The 15,000-nt window shown below is 50.2% G+C and overlaps 1 protein-coding gene across 7 annotated transcripts in view; it reads right to left on the bottom strand.

The window, feature by feature from the left end:
• The window catches only part of LOC306913437 (uncharacterized protein), a 217,017-nt gene that overhangs the window by 20,942 nt on the left and 181,075 nt on the right, over positions 1–15,000 (bottom strand). For all 7 annotated transcript variants that reach the window (XM_079490088.1, XM_079490089.1, XM_079490092.1 and 4 more), the window contains one exon: positions 621–730. In XM_079490088.1, coding sequence (XP_079346214.1) covers positions 621–730 — 110 coding nt within the window. The remainder of the gene's footprint in view (positions 1–620; positions 731–15,000) is intronic.

The following is a 15,000-nucleotide window of genomic DNA, read 5'->3' as shown; positions in this document are numbered from 1 at the left end:
CTTTACACCCCAAATATGGGAAGTTTGGAAAATTGCTTTACACCCACAATATGGGAAGTCTGAAAAATTGCTTTACACCCAAAATATGGGAAGTTTGGAAAATTGCTTTACACGCAAAATATGGGAAGTCTGGAAAATTGCTTTACACCCAAAATATGGGAAGTCTGAAAAATTGCTTTACACCCAAAATATGGGAAGTCTGAAAAATTGCTTTACACCCAAAATATGGGAAGTCTGAAAAATTGCTTTACACCCAAAATATGGGAAGTTTGGAAAATTGCTTTACACCCAAAATATGGGAAGTTTGGAAAATTGCTTTACACCCAAAATATGGGAAGTTTGGAAAATTGCTTTACACCCAAAATATGGGAAGTCTGAAAAATTGCTTTACACCCAAAATATGGGAAGTCTGAAAAATTGCTTTACACCCAAAATATGGGAAGTCTGAAAAATTGCTTTACACCCAAAATATGGGAAGTTTGGAAAATTGCTTTACACCCAAAATATGGGAAGTTTGGAAAATTGCTTTACACCCAAAATATGGGAAGTTTGGAAAATTGCTTTACACCCAAAATATGGGTGTAAAGGGCATAGTGAATCGGCCCCATGTGTGTCCATACTTGTGCTCTGTGATCCAACGGTTGACGTTAGCCATGACCAGCTGGCTCTCACGGTGAAGCTTGGTGTTGTCCGAGCGCGTCCCAGCCAACTCCAACCGGAGCACATCCACCTGCAGACGCACGCACGCACGCACGCACACGCACGCACACACACACACACACACACACACACGCACACGCACACACACAATATACCTGTATAATATGTATTCACAGGGCACCCACTGTTTTTATAACATAATTCGTCTCAACTAAACTCCAAAACCTCACCACAGAGAGGGAATCACAAACCCCTGTTGACTCAGCCAATGGGGATGTCCGGTGCATGACCCGTAATAACCACACTGACAAGGGAACCAGTATGGCTTGAATTATAGAATTCCATGACCTTTCCAAAACATGTCTCCCTTTAATTGCCTTGTACAGTAACTTACCCAGACCTGTAAAATGAGATTTTGGAATACTGTAACGTTTTCCATGTTTTCCAGTACTGTGGGAAATATCTGCCCTGGTAAATAATTCAACAATCAACTATCAATTACAGACTAGCCATTATTCAATTGATTACTTCTTAAAAATCAATCGAATAATTGAATAGCTTTTTTTTTTTTTAATAATTGTTTTAGACAGAATTACTTACCTCCAGATTATTAGTATTAAACATGTCATGTTTTGAGAATTGCAAGGATTTATGTAAAAAAAAAAAAAAAAACGTCGAAAATAACATTGATTTATTTTTTCCCGTTTAGAAAATGGGAGAATTTGGACCCCTGTACAGTAGCTTTCCATGAGAGGACCCAGCCTTCCTGGGAGAGAGGGAAGGCAGAGCCTCCAATGCAAGTGGTTCCTAAACTTTATTAACCCATTCTGGGTGGGAACCCCTTTTGGTGTTTTAAGCATTATGTTATACTTTAGCTATTGAAAAATAGCAGATCTACAAGCTCGTAGCGCGGCACTCGGTGCCGCGCTACGAGCTTGTAGATCTGCTATTTTTTGAAAAATCGTGAAAATGTGGCACAAATCTTTGAATGTATATATTCCTTTAGAGCGAACGTTTTTAACTCAAATCTTTGCTTCTGGGGTGTCCCTGGAACAACATATTTTCAGATGGGGGTCCGCGGCCGAATGCATCTAATTCTGGGGCACCTTGACATGAAATAGTTTGAGAACCACTGACATAAAACTACCTCCCCCTGGCCAGCCGGGGCGCCTGATGGAGGGGAAAAGAACTGGTCGGAATAACGTGTTCCTTCCACGCGCTACGTCCGGCCAGGGACATTCCCCCCTGTCAGGTGAAAAGAAGCAGCTTGGACTCCTCATGCATAGAAGGGGGCATGAGGTCAGTCCGCTGCCCCCCCAGGTTGGCAGAGGAAGTGTAGCGCCCAGGATTACATTAGATAATTGGCACTGGGTGAAAAAACTGGGTTGCAAAATCATGGGATAAAATTTAAAAAGAAAAGAAAAAAGAGAACCACTGACATAGAAACATGGGTTTTTCAGAAAACTGTCAGGATTTAGAAGGCATTTTGTAGAATCGTCCTCAGGTCTAAATGGTTCAAAACAATGGAGTACAGAGAGGTGAAGAGAAGCTGTAGAGATGGAGAGGAGGGATGCAGAAGGAAATGGCTCTCCCTGGCCTGGAGTCTGGACACAACGAGGATAGAGGAGGGATGCAGAGGGAAATGGCTCTCCCTGGTCTGGACACAACGAGGATAGAGGTAAGGTGTGCGGTTGAAGAAGCTGGTACGAACAGGGAAATGGTAAAAAAAAAATGCTGACTGTGTCATTCTGCTTATCAGCCAAGGCCTTTTCCCAGTCAGTCTCCAAACCCACTACATAGGAGCCAACATGGTAACACCAGATACTAGTATGTACTACCGGTATACGCTATCTGCTTCCCACAACCACATTAGATGAGGGGGGAAAAAAGGTCAATTTGTGGATAAAAAATGAAACTAGGTAAACATGATCATTACAGTGTGAAAGGTGTTAACAGCAGATGCTGGAAGACCCAGTGTAATGTTTTCTGTGAAGAGTGTCTAAATAAAAAAGAAAAAGATAAAGATAAAGACTATATATACATAATTGTATTCATTAGATATCGTTACTGTCGGGTGGAAACCTTGTATGTCCAAAACTGTTACTTTTTAGGAAATTAGATTTATTTTTATCCAAAGTCACAAGCTTACGGTAGTTAATACTTTTCATTGGTTACATATTTATAAAAAGGCACACATCTACAAGCTCTACAAATCCATGTCGCATTTGCGACACGTTAATTTGTATATTGGCTACTTTTGATACTGTAGTCTAGTGTGACAGCGTAGTAATATTGCCCGGCAGCGGCAATATATTTATTAATTCTTTCTAAACTCTTTATTTTATTGGGAACATGTGAGCTTTTGAAAATGACTGCTCAAGTAACAAAACAATTCAATTGTAGCCTAATTTAGTTTTTCTTTGTCCATTTCCTGTCAGACTGTGCTCCATGTCAACCTCTCTGTGCTCTTATTACTACCTAGTGACAAAATACGCAAATTAATTTCACGCACGCACGCATGCGCACACACGCACGTGCACACGCACACGCACACACACACACACACACACACACACACACACACACCTGACATAATGACGGTAATTACCAGCGGTCTCCTGTGTGACAGCTAGCACGGGGATGCTTGTAGCTGTGAGGGGCTGCATGTTGTGAGCAAGACTAAATTAAACACTGTAGCTGTGTTTGCACCAGTGTCAGAGGAAAACAACATGACGTCTAAGAGTAAGAGAGAGAGAGAGGGAGAGTCAACAAGAGAGAGAGTAGTAGACTAGGTAGTGATATAACTTCGGGTTACTTCAGTAACCTCAGTTGTATAAGTGACTCGAAGAAGAGAGTCATATGGGTCCGAGCCACTTGGTGGCGCTGGAGCACAGAACAAAACATAAACTCACGAGCTAATTTATTGGTTCGTGGAGCTGTCACTCAGAGCGGTGTCGCCGGTCCCAACCCTCAGGTATAAAACCGGTGGGCGTGAACGCTCGAGTCATTCCTATCAACCATTTTTCTGCCGCCTGCCAAAGCAGACGGGCAGTTCGATGACTCTCTTCTTCGAGTCACTTATACAACTGAGGTTACTGAAGTAACCCGAAGTTGTCTTAAGTGCCTCTCTCGAAGAGAGTCATATGGGTCATCATAAAACTCCCGTATGATCACCCCGGCTGACAGGACCGCTCCACGGTCCCCCTTTTTTTCCCAGAGACACAGACACACGAGACGTCACCATCACGTGAATGTGTGTCCCCTTCGCAAGGGAGACTGAGAGGGTTAGCCAGGTTACTGACCTGGCACCAAGACCGGGCCAACTACCCGGTCCAAAGTCCCTCTAACAGGTAAAACTAAAACACTGATAGAGGTGAGGGGAAACCCCGGGGAGCCAACAGTGCCACTGTCCCCTGCTCCCCAGGAGGTTCCCCCCCCCCCTACAGACGCACCCAGGAACCTCCACCAGGCTCCGCCTGGCGGTCAAGGGATCCCTCAGAGGAGCCGACAGCTATGCTGCCTTATGTGCTCCCCCAAGTCTGCAGGGTTCATGTCTTACGTGACTAACGTGCGGCCGCTCCCAGGACTGCATGGGCCAGGTTCACGGGAGCCACATCGAGGTTGTAATACGTGGCAAAAGTCGACGGAGTCGACCAACTCGCCGCCGCACACACATCCAGTATGGGAACGCCTTTCGCTAAGGCCCAGGATGCTGACATGCCCCTTGTGGAGTGAGCACGCAGTCCCTCGGGGAGATCCACACCACTGGCAGTGTAAGTCAGTTGTATGGCCTCCACAAGCCATTGTGAGATCCGTACTTTCGTGACGGGTTTACCCTTCCGCTGTGCTTGAGGGGCCCAAGCAACGAAAAGCCGATCCCCTTGTCTGAAGGGGGCTGTCCTGGCCTTGTACAGCTTCAGCGCCCTGACTGGACATAGGCTATTCAACCGCCTGTCCTCCTCCGAGGCAAAGGGCGGCGGATGGAAAGCCACCAATTCCACTGGCTCACAGCCAGAAGGAAAATTCTTCGGGAGGAACGACAGGTTCGGCCTGACCGTAACCCTAGTGTCATCGCCACTGAATCTCATGCAGCTCACGTTGACCGAGAGCGCGTGAATGTCGCTCGACCTCTTAGCCGTCGTCAACGCGACCAGCAAAGCGGTCTTCAGAGAGAGGAACTTCAGGTCCACTGTGTCCAACGGCTCAAAAGGTTCCTTTGTGAGCGCGTCTAGTACAACCGTCAGATCCCAAGCTGGAACCAGGGATCTAGTAACCGGCCTGAGATGCATGACACCCTTCATGAACTGTCGGACCAGTGGGAGCTCGCTCACCGGACCGTTGTTTATGCCCAAGTGGTAGGCGGAAATAGCCGCCAGGTTGACCTTCACAGAGGATAAACCTAGACCTCTGTCCAGGAACTCCTGCAGATAGGACAAGATGAGAGCCACCGGAGCTTGGAACGGGAGGATCCCTCCTGGCCTATTCGAACACCAGCGCACAAACAGCTGCCATGCTGTGTTGTAACGCCGTCTGGTAGACGCGGCCCTAGCGCTCAGAATGGTCTCGATGACGTTCTGTGGCAAGCCGGCTATTCCAAGAGGGGCCCCCTCATGGGCCAGACCCACAGGTCCAGGTCCTGGGGGCGCGGGTGGAATATTTCTCCGCCGGCCTGCGTCAGCAAGTCCCGCCTCAGGGGAAGTTGCCACGGTTCGTGGTAAAGGAGGGGGACAACGTCCTGCCTCCATGATCCCCAGGCCGGAGCTACCAGCAGGAGTTGGACGTCCTGCAATCTCACTCTGGCCAACACATGCGGGATTAGTTCCAGTGGCGGAAACGCATAGAGCAGACCCTGTGGCCACTGGTGCGCCAGTGCGTCCAGGCCCAGAGGTGGTTCGCCCTTCAGTGAGAAGAAGAGAGGGCGTTTCGCGTCCTCTCTTGTGGCGAACAGATCCACCTCCGGAAACCCGAAGTTGTGCCATATCTGGTTCGCCACCTGAGGGTGGAGAGACCAGTCGCCGTAGCGGAGTGGCCCCCTCGAGAGGAGGTCCGCCGCTGTGTTCAGCAGGCCCGGTACGTGACATGCCGTGAGGGAAAGGAGACGACCGTCGCACCACACCAGCAGCCTGTGTGCCAGTGTGCACAGACGTCTGGAGGTGAGACCTCCCTGTCTGTTGATGTAGGACATCGTCGTCGTGTTGTCCGTGCGGACCAGGACGTGGTGTCCCTGAAGAAATGGTTCGAACTCCCTCAGAGCGAGGAAGACCGCCATTAATTCCAAGTAATTGATGTGGGAGGTCCTTTTCAGGTATGTGTCCCACAAACCCCTGGCCGACCTGCCCTCGTGTGTGGCACCCCACCCCGAGAGGCTGGCGTCCGTGGTGACGACCTTCCTGGATAGGGGAAGGCCCAAGGGCACCCCTTCCATCAGTCTGTGTCTGTCCGACCACCACCTCAGTGCCAGCGTGCAAGCCGGGGACACTATCACACGGCGGTGCACGTACTTGGTGGGAATGTGCAGGGAACCAAGCCATCGCTGGAAGGGTCTCATGTGCAGTCTCCCCAGACGTACCAATGAGATCGCCGACGCCATAATGCCTGCTATCCGTAGGCACGTGTGTAATTGAAGAGTGCGTCCCGGTGTGAACAGTGACACACACTTCAGTAGGTCGTCGAGTCTGTCTGCCGACAGTCTCGCCGTATACGCAACTGAGTCCAGCCTGATGCCTATGAAGTCTGTTGACTGCGTAGGCACCAGCATGCTCTTGGCGTGGTTCACAACGAACCCTAGGGAGGCCACGTGGGTCAACACTCTGGTTGTGGCCCTCGTTACCTCTTCCCTCGAGCTGGCCATCAGGAGCCAGTCGTCGATATAGCTCGCCACCCGAATGCCCTGTTGACGCATGGGCGCGAGGGCGGTCTCTGTGCAGCGCACAAACACCCTGGGGCTTAGGGACATCCCGAAGGGAAGGACCGTGTACTCGTATACTCTCCCCTGGAACCCGAACCGCAGGAACTTCCTGTGAGGTGGGTAGATGGGGATGTGGAAATATGCGTCTTTTAAGTCTATGGACGTGAACCAGTCGCCTGGGCGTATGGTACGTACTAGAGACTTGGCCGTCAGCATTTTGAACGCAAACTTCTTGAGGTGTCCGTTGAGTACCCGGAGGTCCAGAATGGGGCGTAGGCCCCCCCCCTTTTTCTTGACCAAGAAGTAGCGGGAGTAGAACCCGCTGCGACATTGGCTCTGGGGCACCTCTCTGACGGCTCTTTTCTCCAGCAGAGAAGCTATCTCTTGTTGGAGAACTTGACCCGCTTGACCCCGCGAGTCGGTGAAGAGGACTCCACTGAACGCGGGGGGTCTCACTGCAAATTGGAGTCTGTACCCCTTTGCTAAGGTGCGTAGGACCCAGGGGGACGCATTGTAGCGTTCCCACTGGGCTACGCGCTCGGTCAAGGGACTTATCCCCTCCAGACGAGGTGGTCCTCGTTTGGTGGTGGTACCCACTGGATGACCAAGGAAAATTTCGCCATGACCCGTCTCCCTGGTGGCGTTTAAGCCCGCCACAGGCCTCATATCCCACCGCTCTGTTTCGGGCAGCACTTTGGCTGTCCCTAACAGAGGGTTCATGGTCCCCCGACAGTGTGATTTTTGTTGTTTTTTTGTTCTTTTGGGCAAAGCCTTTAATACAGAAAAAACATGACACTGTGCACTTGTGCAAACCTTGTGCGGCTCGGCGACAGACCCACCCGTGGTGGGGATCTGTGCCACGAGCTTTAGCCTTTTTGGGGGCGGTCCCGGTGTGCAGCCAAGGGCTGCTACACTCTGGCCGAGGCCCAAGGCGGTGGGGGAGTGGGGAAGCGTCCGAGCTCGCTTCCCCTGGAGACGAGGTCGAGGGGTCACTTCCGCTGCTTGGAACCGCCGGCCCTGGGGACTCCTCTCCTAGGCCCGGTCGAGGCGGCGGGGGGTCGGCGACGTTGGTCACGGTGCTGTCGTCTGCCCCTGCCTTCAGCTGGCTGATCACCCGGTGGGAGCGCCGGTGGATCTGCTCTGGGTTGGCGAGGACGGTGCGGGGCCTGGCGCCCCGTATCGCGGTAGTCTACTCGCCGCTGGGGCCACTGCCGTTGGCGGTGGTCCGTGCGTGGGGCCTGCCCATGCTGTTGCAGGAGGACTGGGCGAGGGGTGAGAGCAGCGAGGGCCTCGCAGCCAGGCTTCTGTTGCGCCACTGCGAGCGCCATTCTTTCTAGGGCCCCCTTGAAGAGGCCACCAGGTTGAATGGGGCCGTCCAGCAGGTCCTTCCTGGCCGCGGCGTCGAGCTTGGGGCTGACGTCGAGCCACCTGATCCTTTCGGACATGATCACTGCAGTTCCCATCCTGCCGACCAGTGCTGTGGAGCTGCAGAGGAACTTAATCATCTCCTGATGGAGCCTCTTGATTTCGGCCATCTCGTCAGGGGTGGGGACATTCCCCAGACCCCCGAGTATGACCGTGAGGGAGCCCTGCAGCAGAGCAAGGGTGTTGTGGTGCTTGCCAGCTGCGGCGATGAGGGAGAAGAGCTTACCGCTAGCAAGGCTGGCGTCCTTGTCCCTCTTGGTGGGCAGGGAGGGTTCCTTGGCCAAAGGTGTGATGCGTGGGGCGGTGGGGTCGAGCAGGTAGGCTCCTACTGTCGAGCCGATGGTTGGCATCGCCCCAAGACCTGCTGACGGCATGTCAATCGTGTCCATTGGCACCTTGGTGTGGCGAAGTGTTGGGGGAGTCAGGCTGGGTTCTCCCCAGTTCGCCGTGAAGGTGGACTGGAAGCCTTGGGCCAGCGGGAGGATAGCTCTCCGCGTGGGGGCCCTGCTTTCCGCTCCAGGCCAAGTGTCCTCCGGGTTTGGGGGAGGTGCCACGTCCGGCCAATCCCGTTCGCACCTGATGGCGGCCTGGTGTAGGAGTTCGGTGAGGTCCCATTCCTCGACGGGCGGGCGTGGGGCAACTGGGGCCCCCTCAGGGGCCTCAGGGGGTCCATTGTCCTGGGGAGGAGCCTCCTCTCCCAGGACATGGTCACGGTGAGATGATGAGTCGTCGTCGTCGTCACCGTCATCGTAGGGAGCTGGTGCGTCGGCATCCAGGTCTCCGTCGTCCTCATAACCCACCTGGTCTACGACCCTGTACTCTCCAGGAGGTTCCTGGAAGGAGCGCGGGTCGTCCAGGGGTTCCTGCCCTTCCATGAAGTCTGACCATGGCATACCATCTGGCAGCTGGTAGGGGTGAGGGAGGGGTTCGTAGTCTGGGCCGGGTCGCCTGTAGGCTTCGGAAGTGTCGTCGAAGTCGTCATGGTAGCGATCCAGGTCGTCTCTGGAGCGAAAGCGGGAACCGAAGCTCCTCTCTGTCCTAAAGGAGGAGAAGGAGAAGGAAGCAGCGGGTTGGCGGCGTGAACCGTCCAGCGCTGCTGCTTCGTAAGCGGTCGTGGCGTAGCTCGCGTTGGCCCTGGGGGCCTTCCTGACAGGGGAGGGGCATCCAGAGTCGTCCATGTGCCGCTGTGCTGCCATTGCGGGAGGCCTGGTACCTGTAGACGCATCGCGGGGAGCTAGGAGCTGCCTCCCAGGCTGGGTGGGGGGGAGGGGGGCCCGTCCCTCCAGACGGGCCTTGACTCTAGAGAGCCTGCGTCCCTTCTCTCTGTCTGATAGCCCAAGGCAGCATGGGCAGAGGCCCACGATCTCAAAGGCATTCCTCGCATGTGTCAAACCCAGACAGTGCATACACATGGAGTGGCCATCATCAGGAGACAGGAGGTTGTTACAAACCCTGTTGAAACAGAGCTTTGGAAGGGGTCCAGTGTCATCGTGGTCATCTCTTGTAGCCATGGTGGAGATGGCCTACTTCTTCCCCTGTTCTCAAACCTTTTTTTTTTTTTTTTTTTTAATATAAAAAACTAAAAAGGATATTATTATTATTTTATTTGGCTCCGTTGCTAAATAAAAATAATGTTCCACTTATCTGCCACACTACAGAGAGTAAAGGTGATGAGTGAAGCTCACAATGGTCAGCTCACAGCACGATGGCTGAAGGCTGCACCACGTGTTGGCCTACCGTAGTGTAGAGGAGGGAAGCCTGTTTGTTGTCCACGTTGTGGAGAAGGCGGTCCGTCCGGCCTGCGGTAGATGTTAGATAACGAGGCGACGGAGGATCGGTTGACGTTGGCCCGCTGTTACCGAGGGTTGTAGCTACAACAAGCGAGGCTGCGGGCTGCGGCTAGCAGGAGTCTAGTCAGTGACTAACGAGAGGCTAGCTGAGGAGAAAAAGCGGCAGCAACGCTGAAGCTGAGCTAATGAGAAGCCAACAAACGCTAGCTACAAGCTAACAAACGCTAGCTACAACAAGCAGCAACGAGAGGAGCGGGAACGTAGAGAGCAGACAAAACAACAAGTCGCCGGGCGGGCTCACTTGTGTTATTAGTCTTAATATTACTTATCTTGGGATGAGTTAGCTCGTGGAAAGAACACCGTCTTGCGGCTGCGAATCCCCGCGGTGCAAGTCAGTTCTAGACTCGTCCGTCTTTCGGGAAAATATACTTCAACAGCCGGTTGTGTGAGACTTTGGTGTACTCGCTATGCTGTGTGCATCCAAGCGCAGAAAAATGTTGGAATGACTCGAGCGTTCACGCCCACCGGTTTTATACCTGAGGGTTGGGACCGGCGACACCGCTCTGAGTGACAGCTCCACGAACCAATAAATTAGCTCGTGAGTTTATGTTTTGTTCTGTGCTCCAGCGCCACCAAGTGGCTCGGACCCATATGACTCTCTTCGAGAGAGGCACTTAAGACAACCGCAGTTATATTTGAGAGTGCACAAATGGATGCATTTGTACATTCTGTGTTAAATTGAGTACCACAGACGAATAACAGTCTACACTATTGAAATGATAGATAAGGGTTCAGGACAACAAGGCCTTTTCGTCAGTCTGTGGTACTTGATTAACATTGATTTTACAATATAAATTGGGGTCCCAGAGATATAAATGCCATTGAATAGGGGTCCGTAGCCTAATGCATGTCAAACTTGGGGTCCTTGAAATTAAAATGGTTGAAAATCATCACATTCATTTGTATATTGGCTACTTTTGATACTGTAGTCTAGTGTGACAGCGTAGTAATATTGCCCGACAGCGACAATATATTTATTAATTCTTTCTAAACTCTTCACTGCTAGAGCCGTAAAAAAAAACGTTTAAAATGGGGGTCCGCGGGCTAATACGTGTCAATTCCACATGAAAAAGTTTGAGAAGCACTAGATTCCATGCACTTTCCCAGTGACGATGTGTTGCTGAGGTAAAGTTTGAGAAGCACTAGATTCCATGCACCTTCCCAGTGACGATGTGCTGCTGAGGTAAAGTTTGAGAAGCACTAGATTCCATGCACCTTCCCCCAGTGACGATGTGCTGCTGAGGTAAAGTTTGAGAAGCACTAGATTCCATGCACCTTCCCCCAGTGACGATGTGTTGCTGAGGTAAAGTTTGAGAACCACTAGATTCCATGCACCTTCCCAGTGACGATGTGTTGCTGAGGTAAAGTTTGAGAAGCACTAGATTCCATGCACCTTCCCAGTGACGATGTGCTGCTGAGGTAAAGTTTGAGAAGCACTAGATTCCATGCACCTTCCCAGTGACGATGTGTTGCTGAGGTAAAGTTTGAGAAGCACTAGATTCCATGCACCTTCCCAGTGACGATGTGTTGCTGAGGTAAAGTTTGAGAAGCACTAGATTCCATGCACCTTCCCAGTGATGATGTGTTGCTGAGGTAAAGTTTGAGAAGCACTAGATTCCATGCACCTTCCCCCAGTGACGATGTGCTGCTGAGGTAAAGTTTGAGAAGCACTAGATTCCATGCACCTTCCCAGTGACGATGTGTTGCTGAGGTAAAGTTTGAGAAGCACTAGATTCCATGCACCTTCCCAGTGACGATGTGTTGCTGAGGTAAAGTTTGAGAAGCACTAGATGTGTTGCTGAGGTAGCATCAGTGCCATCAGTGTGTTCCTCTCAGCTCATCACAGCACACCCCCTCATCAAATTAATGAACACATTTATTGTTAAACACATTTTGATAAAACATTCATTCATTCTGTCTAATTAGTAGAGCCAACAGGCCTGACATCACTTAAATATGCATACTTATCACTCACAGGGACTGAATTAAAGATCCACAAGCGCGCGCGCGCGCGCGCGCGCGTGCGTGCGTGCGTGCGTGCGTGCGTGCGTGCGTGCGTGCGTGCGTGCGTGCGTGCGTGCGTGCGTGCGTGAGACTGAGGTTCTCCCAAGCAGGTCGTCTCACTCTGGACTTAATGGTGATAATCATGGCGTGACCCTACATTAAACTTGCGTGTGTGTGTGTGTGTGTGTGTGTGTGTGTGTGTGTGTGTGTGTGTGTGTGTGTGTGTGTGTGTGTGTGTGTGTGTGTGTGTGTGTGTGTGTCTGTGTGTACCGTGTGTGCGTGCACGTTTGTGTAAATCCCGCTCAGGCTTAATGGTGACGATGATGACATGTTATATCCATTAGTGCAGTCAGCGGGCCCCGACGGTCGGCAGATCTAGCATATTAATGATGCTGATGATGGCTTCTTTAATTAGCCTGCTCTGTCACACAACTGCACGGACGCACCTCACTAACATCCTCTGGTGGAAACCTTGAAGGTCTAAAATGTTCATTCAATCGGAACAAGAACCTGCTGTGTTCCAGTGGATCCAATGCGGTTATACTACACCGGTATTTAGTCACAAGTTATACTTTTGCTATTTTTGAATTTGAATCCTGAAAAGTAACCCGTTTGGACATACTGTATTAGGTTTTCTCTGCTCTCCACACCCAGTGACGTGCATGGCAAGAATTAATAGTTTTACAGAGCCGGTAATGCGGTGGTAGTGATGCTCTGCGGTGCACATCAGCACCAGCTATGTGTAAATAAAGGTCAGCCAGGGAGAAAATTACTGGGGAATTTGGGTTTTCCAAATTCCAAACTTTTTTGACAGGAGACCTTTAAAAAAATATATAATGAAAAAAAAACCTAAAACTAAATTAACCCATTTTGGGCGGGAACCCCTTTTGGTGTTTTAAACATGATGTTATAATTTAGCTATTGAAAAATAGCAGATCTACAAGCTCATAGCGCGCCACCGAGTGGCGCGCTACGAGCTTGTAGGTCTGCTAATTTTGAAAAATTGTGAAAATATTTATTTCAGAAAACTGGAGGATTTAGAAGATTTTTTTTAAATTTCGAGGTCAGGCCTAAATGGGTTAATATGTAAAACTATCTAATATATTTTGTACTATTTGCTAGAATGCTCCTGTGGAAGGGACTGGGTGTAGTGTGTGAGCTAATACTGACAAGGTGTCACAGGTTCATCACCCATGCTGAAAATCTATGCACTCGAGGGGCTTTGGAGAGAAAACATTCCATCATGCCATACAGTACGTTATGCTAGAATAAGGCCTTCAAATTAGTTCTGTATTTTCCGTGCAGAGGTCCTCGAACTGTATTCCCCATGTCTTCCTACTGTACCTGTACTGATAATGCTGCCAGAAAAGACTTTTAAGCTTGAAACACACTCCCCTAAACTGTTGCGTTTACACCTTTTTTCTCCTCCATTTTTGTTGTTATGCCAATCGATTCCTCCCCACACACATTGATGGGTTGTCACTAGAGTTGTCCCGAATACCATCTTTTTCAGACCGAGAACGAGTACACGTACTTAATTTTTGTACTCGCCGATACCGAGTACCGAACGAGTACTTTATATTTTCAAGTAACCACTTATTTTAGCCCGTTTTTCTCCAATTTAATTTCATTGTCATGCCTACACTTGTCAGTTGTCACTTAAGATTGTAGATCGGCTGTTTTGGGGCGATTTGCTGCAGTGTTGGGTCAGACTTGCTCCCGTTGCATGCATTCAGCCTAGTGGCAATTGGATGTTTTGGTACTCGGGTCAGAGTATCTTGGGCCGGTTCAGAGTATGAGTACTTGAGGGTAACCGATACCAGTATCGGTATGGGAACAACTCTAGTTGTCACCCACCGGGAGGACGTAGAGCCTTCTTCCTACTCCTCCCGCCACTCCTCCCGGCTGCTGCTGACAGGCGCTGCCCCCAGCCAGTAGGATGTACGTGACAGGCGCTGCCCCCAGCTAGTAGGATGTACGTGACAGGCGCTGCCCCCAGCCAGTAGGATGTACGTGACAGGCGCTGCCCCCAGCCAGTAGGATGTACGTGACAGGCGCTGCCCCCAGCCAGTAGGATGTACGTGACAGGCGCTGCCCCCAGCCAGTAGGATGTACGTGACAGGCGCTGCCCCCAGCCAGTATAGGATGTACGTGTAGTGACAAATATCAATCTCCCCGTCTGACTTTTCCACCCCCAGACACAGGCCAACTGTGTTCGTATAGCTGCTCCACAAAGCCGCTGTAATAAGCTTTCTGAAAGATATTTTAATCTGGATTAGAACCATTTTTTATTGTACAGCCGACACTTTGGTCCCAAACCAGATATGTGGAAAATACCACCTGGATTGTGTTAGAATTGTATTTGCCTTGCAACATCGCACTCCCCAGAGGATGACCCAGGCTACTGCTTTTGGTGATCCCACACCTTTCTTCTACAGCACCAGCCCTACGGCAAAATATCCACACGTGCACAAGATATACATAATCTCCATATCTATTGGGTGGATTGCCCAAACTTGGAGCAGCATGACCTACAGGGGCTAGTAGGGAGCCTTTTATACCCCTAGTCTTGTTAGGAAGATAGTATTTTACTATTCCACTCGAGGTACAATACACAATTGTACTTCAGATTTCACGGTAAAGTACCGTAGAAATCTCTATTGTGCTTGTGAAGCAAAAAATTCAGTTGCTCTACCGTGTATTCCTCTGGTAGTACTGATTTACGATTTAGGCATTTAGCAGACACTCTTAATCCGGAGCGATTTACATTAACCAATTCTGGGCGGGAATCCCTTTTGGTGTTAGCATTATGTTATGCTTTAGCAGCTAAAGCATATGAGCTTGTAGATCTGCTATTTTTCAATAGCTAAAGTTTAGCTATTGAAAAATAGCAGATCTACAAGCTCATAGCGCGCCACCGAGTGGCGCGCTATGAGCTTGTAGGTCTGCTATTTTTGAAAAATCGAACGACTGACATAGAAACATAGCTTTTTCAGAAAACTGTCAGGATGTAGAAGACATTTATAGAATCTGATCTCAGGTCAAAATGGGTTAAGCATGGAAAACTGATAACTGCACACTGTTTGAGTCTTCCACCCATATGCATATATTATAATACAACCCACTGCAATGAAGATAGCCTCTGTGCTCGAG

Source organism: Electrona antarctica (genome assembly GCF_951216825.1).
Source record: "Electrona antarctica genome assembly, chromosome: 20".
Classification (NCBI taxonomy): Eukaryota; Metazoa; Chordata; class Actinopteri; order Myctophiformes; family Myctophidae; genus Electrona; species Electrona antarctica.
The sequence above is the reverse complement of the archived record's forward strand: the minus strand, read 5'-3'. Positions and strand labels throughout refer to the sequence as shown.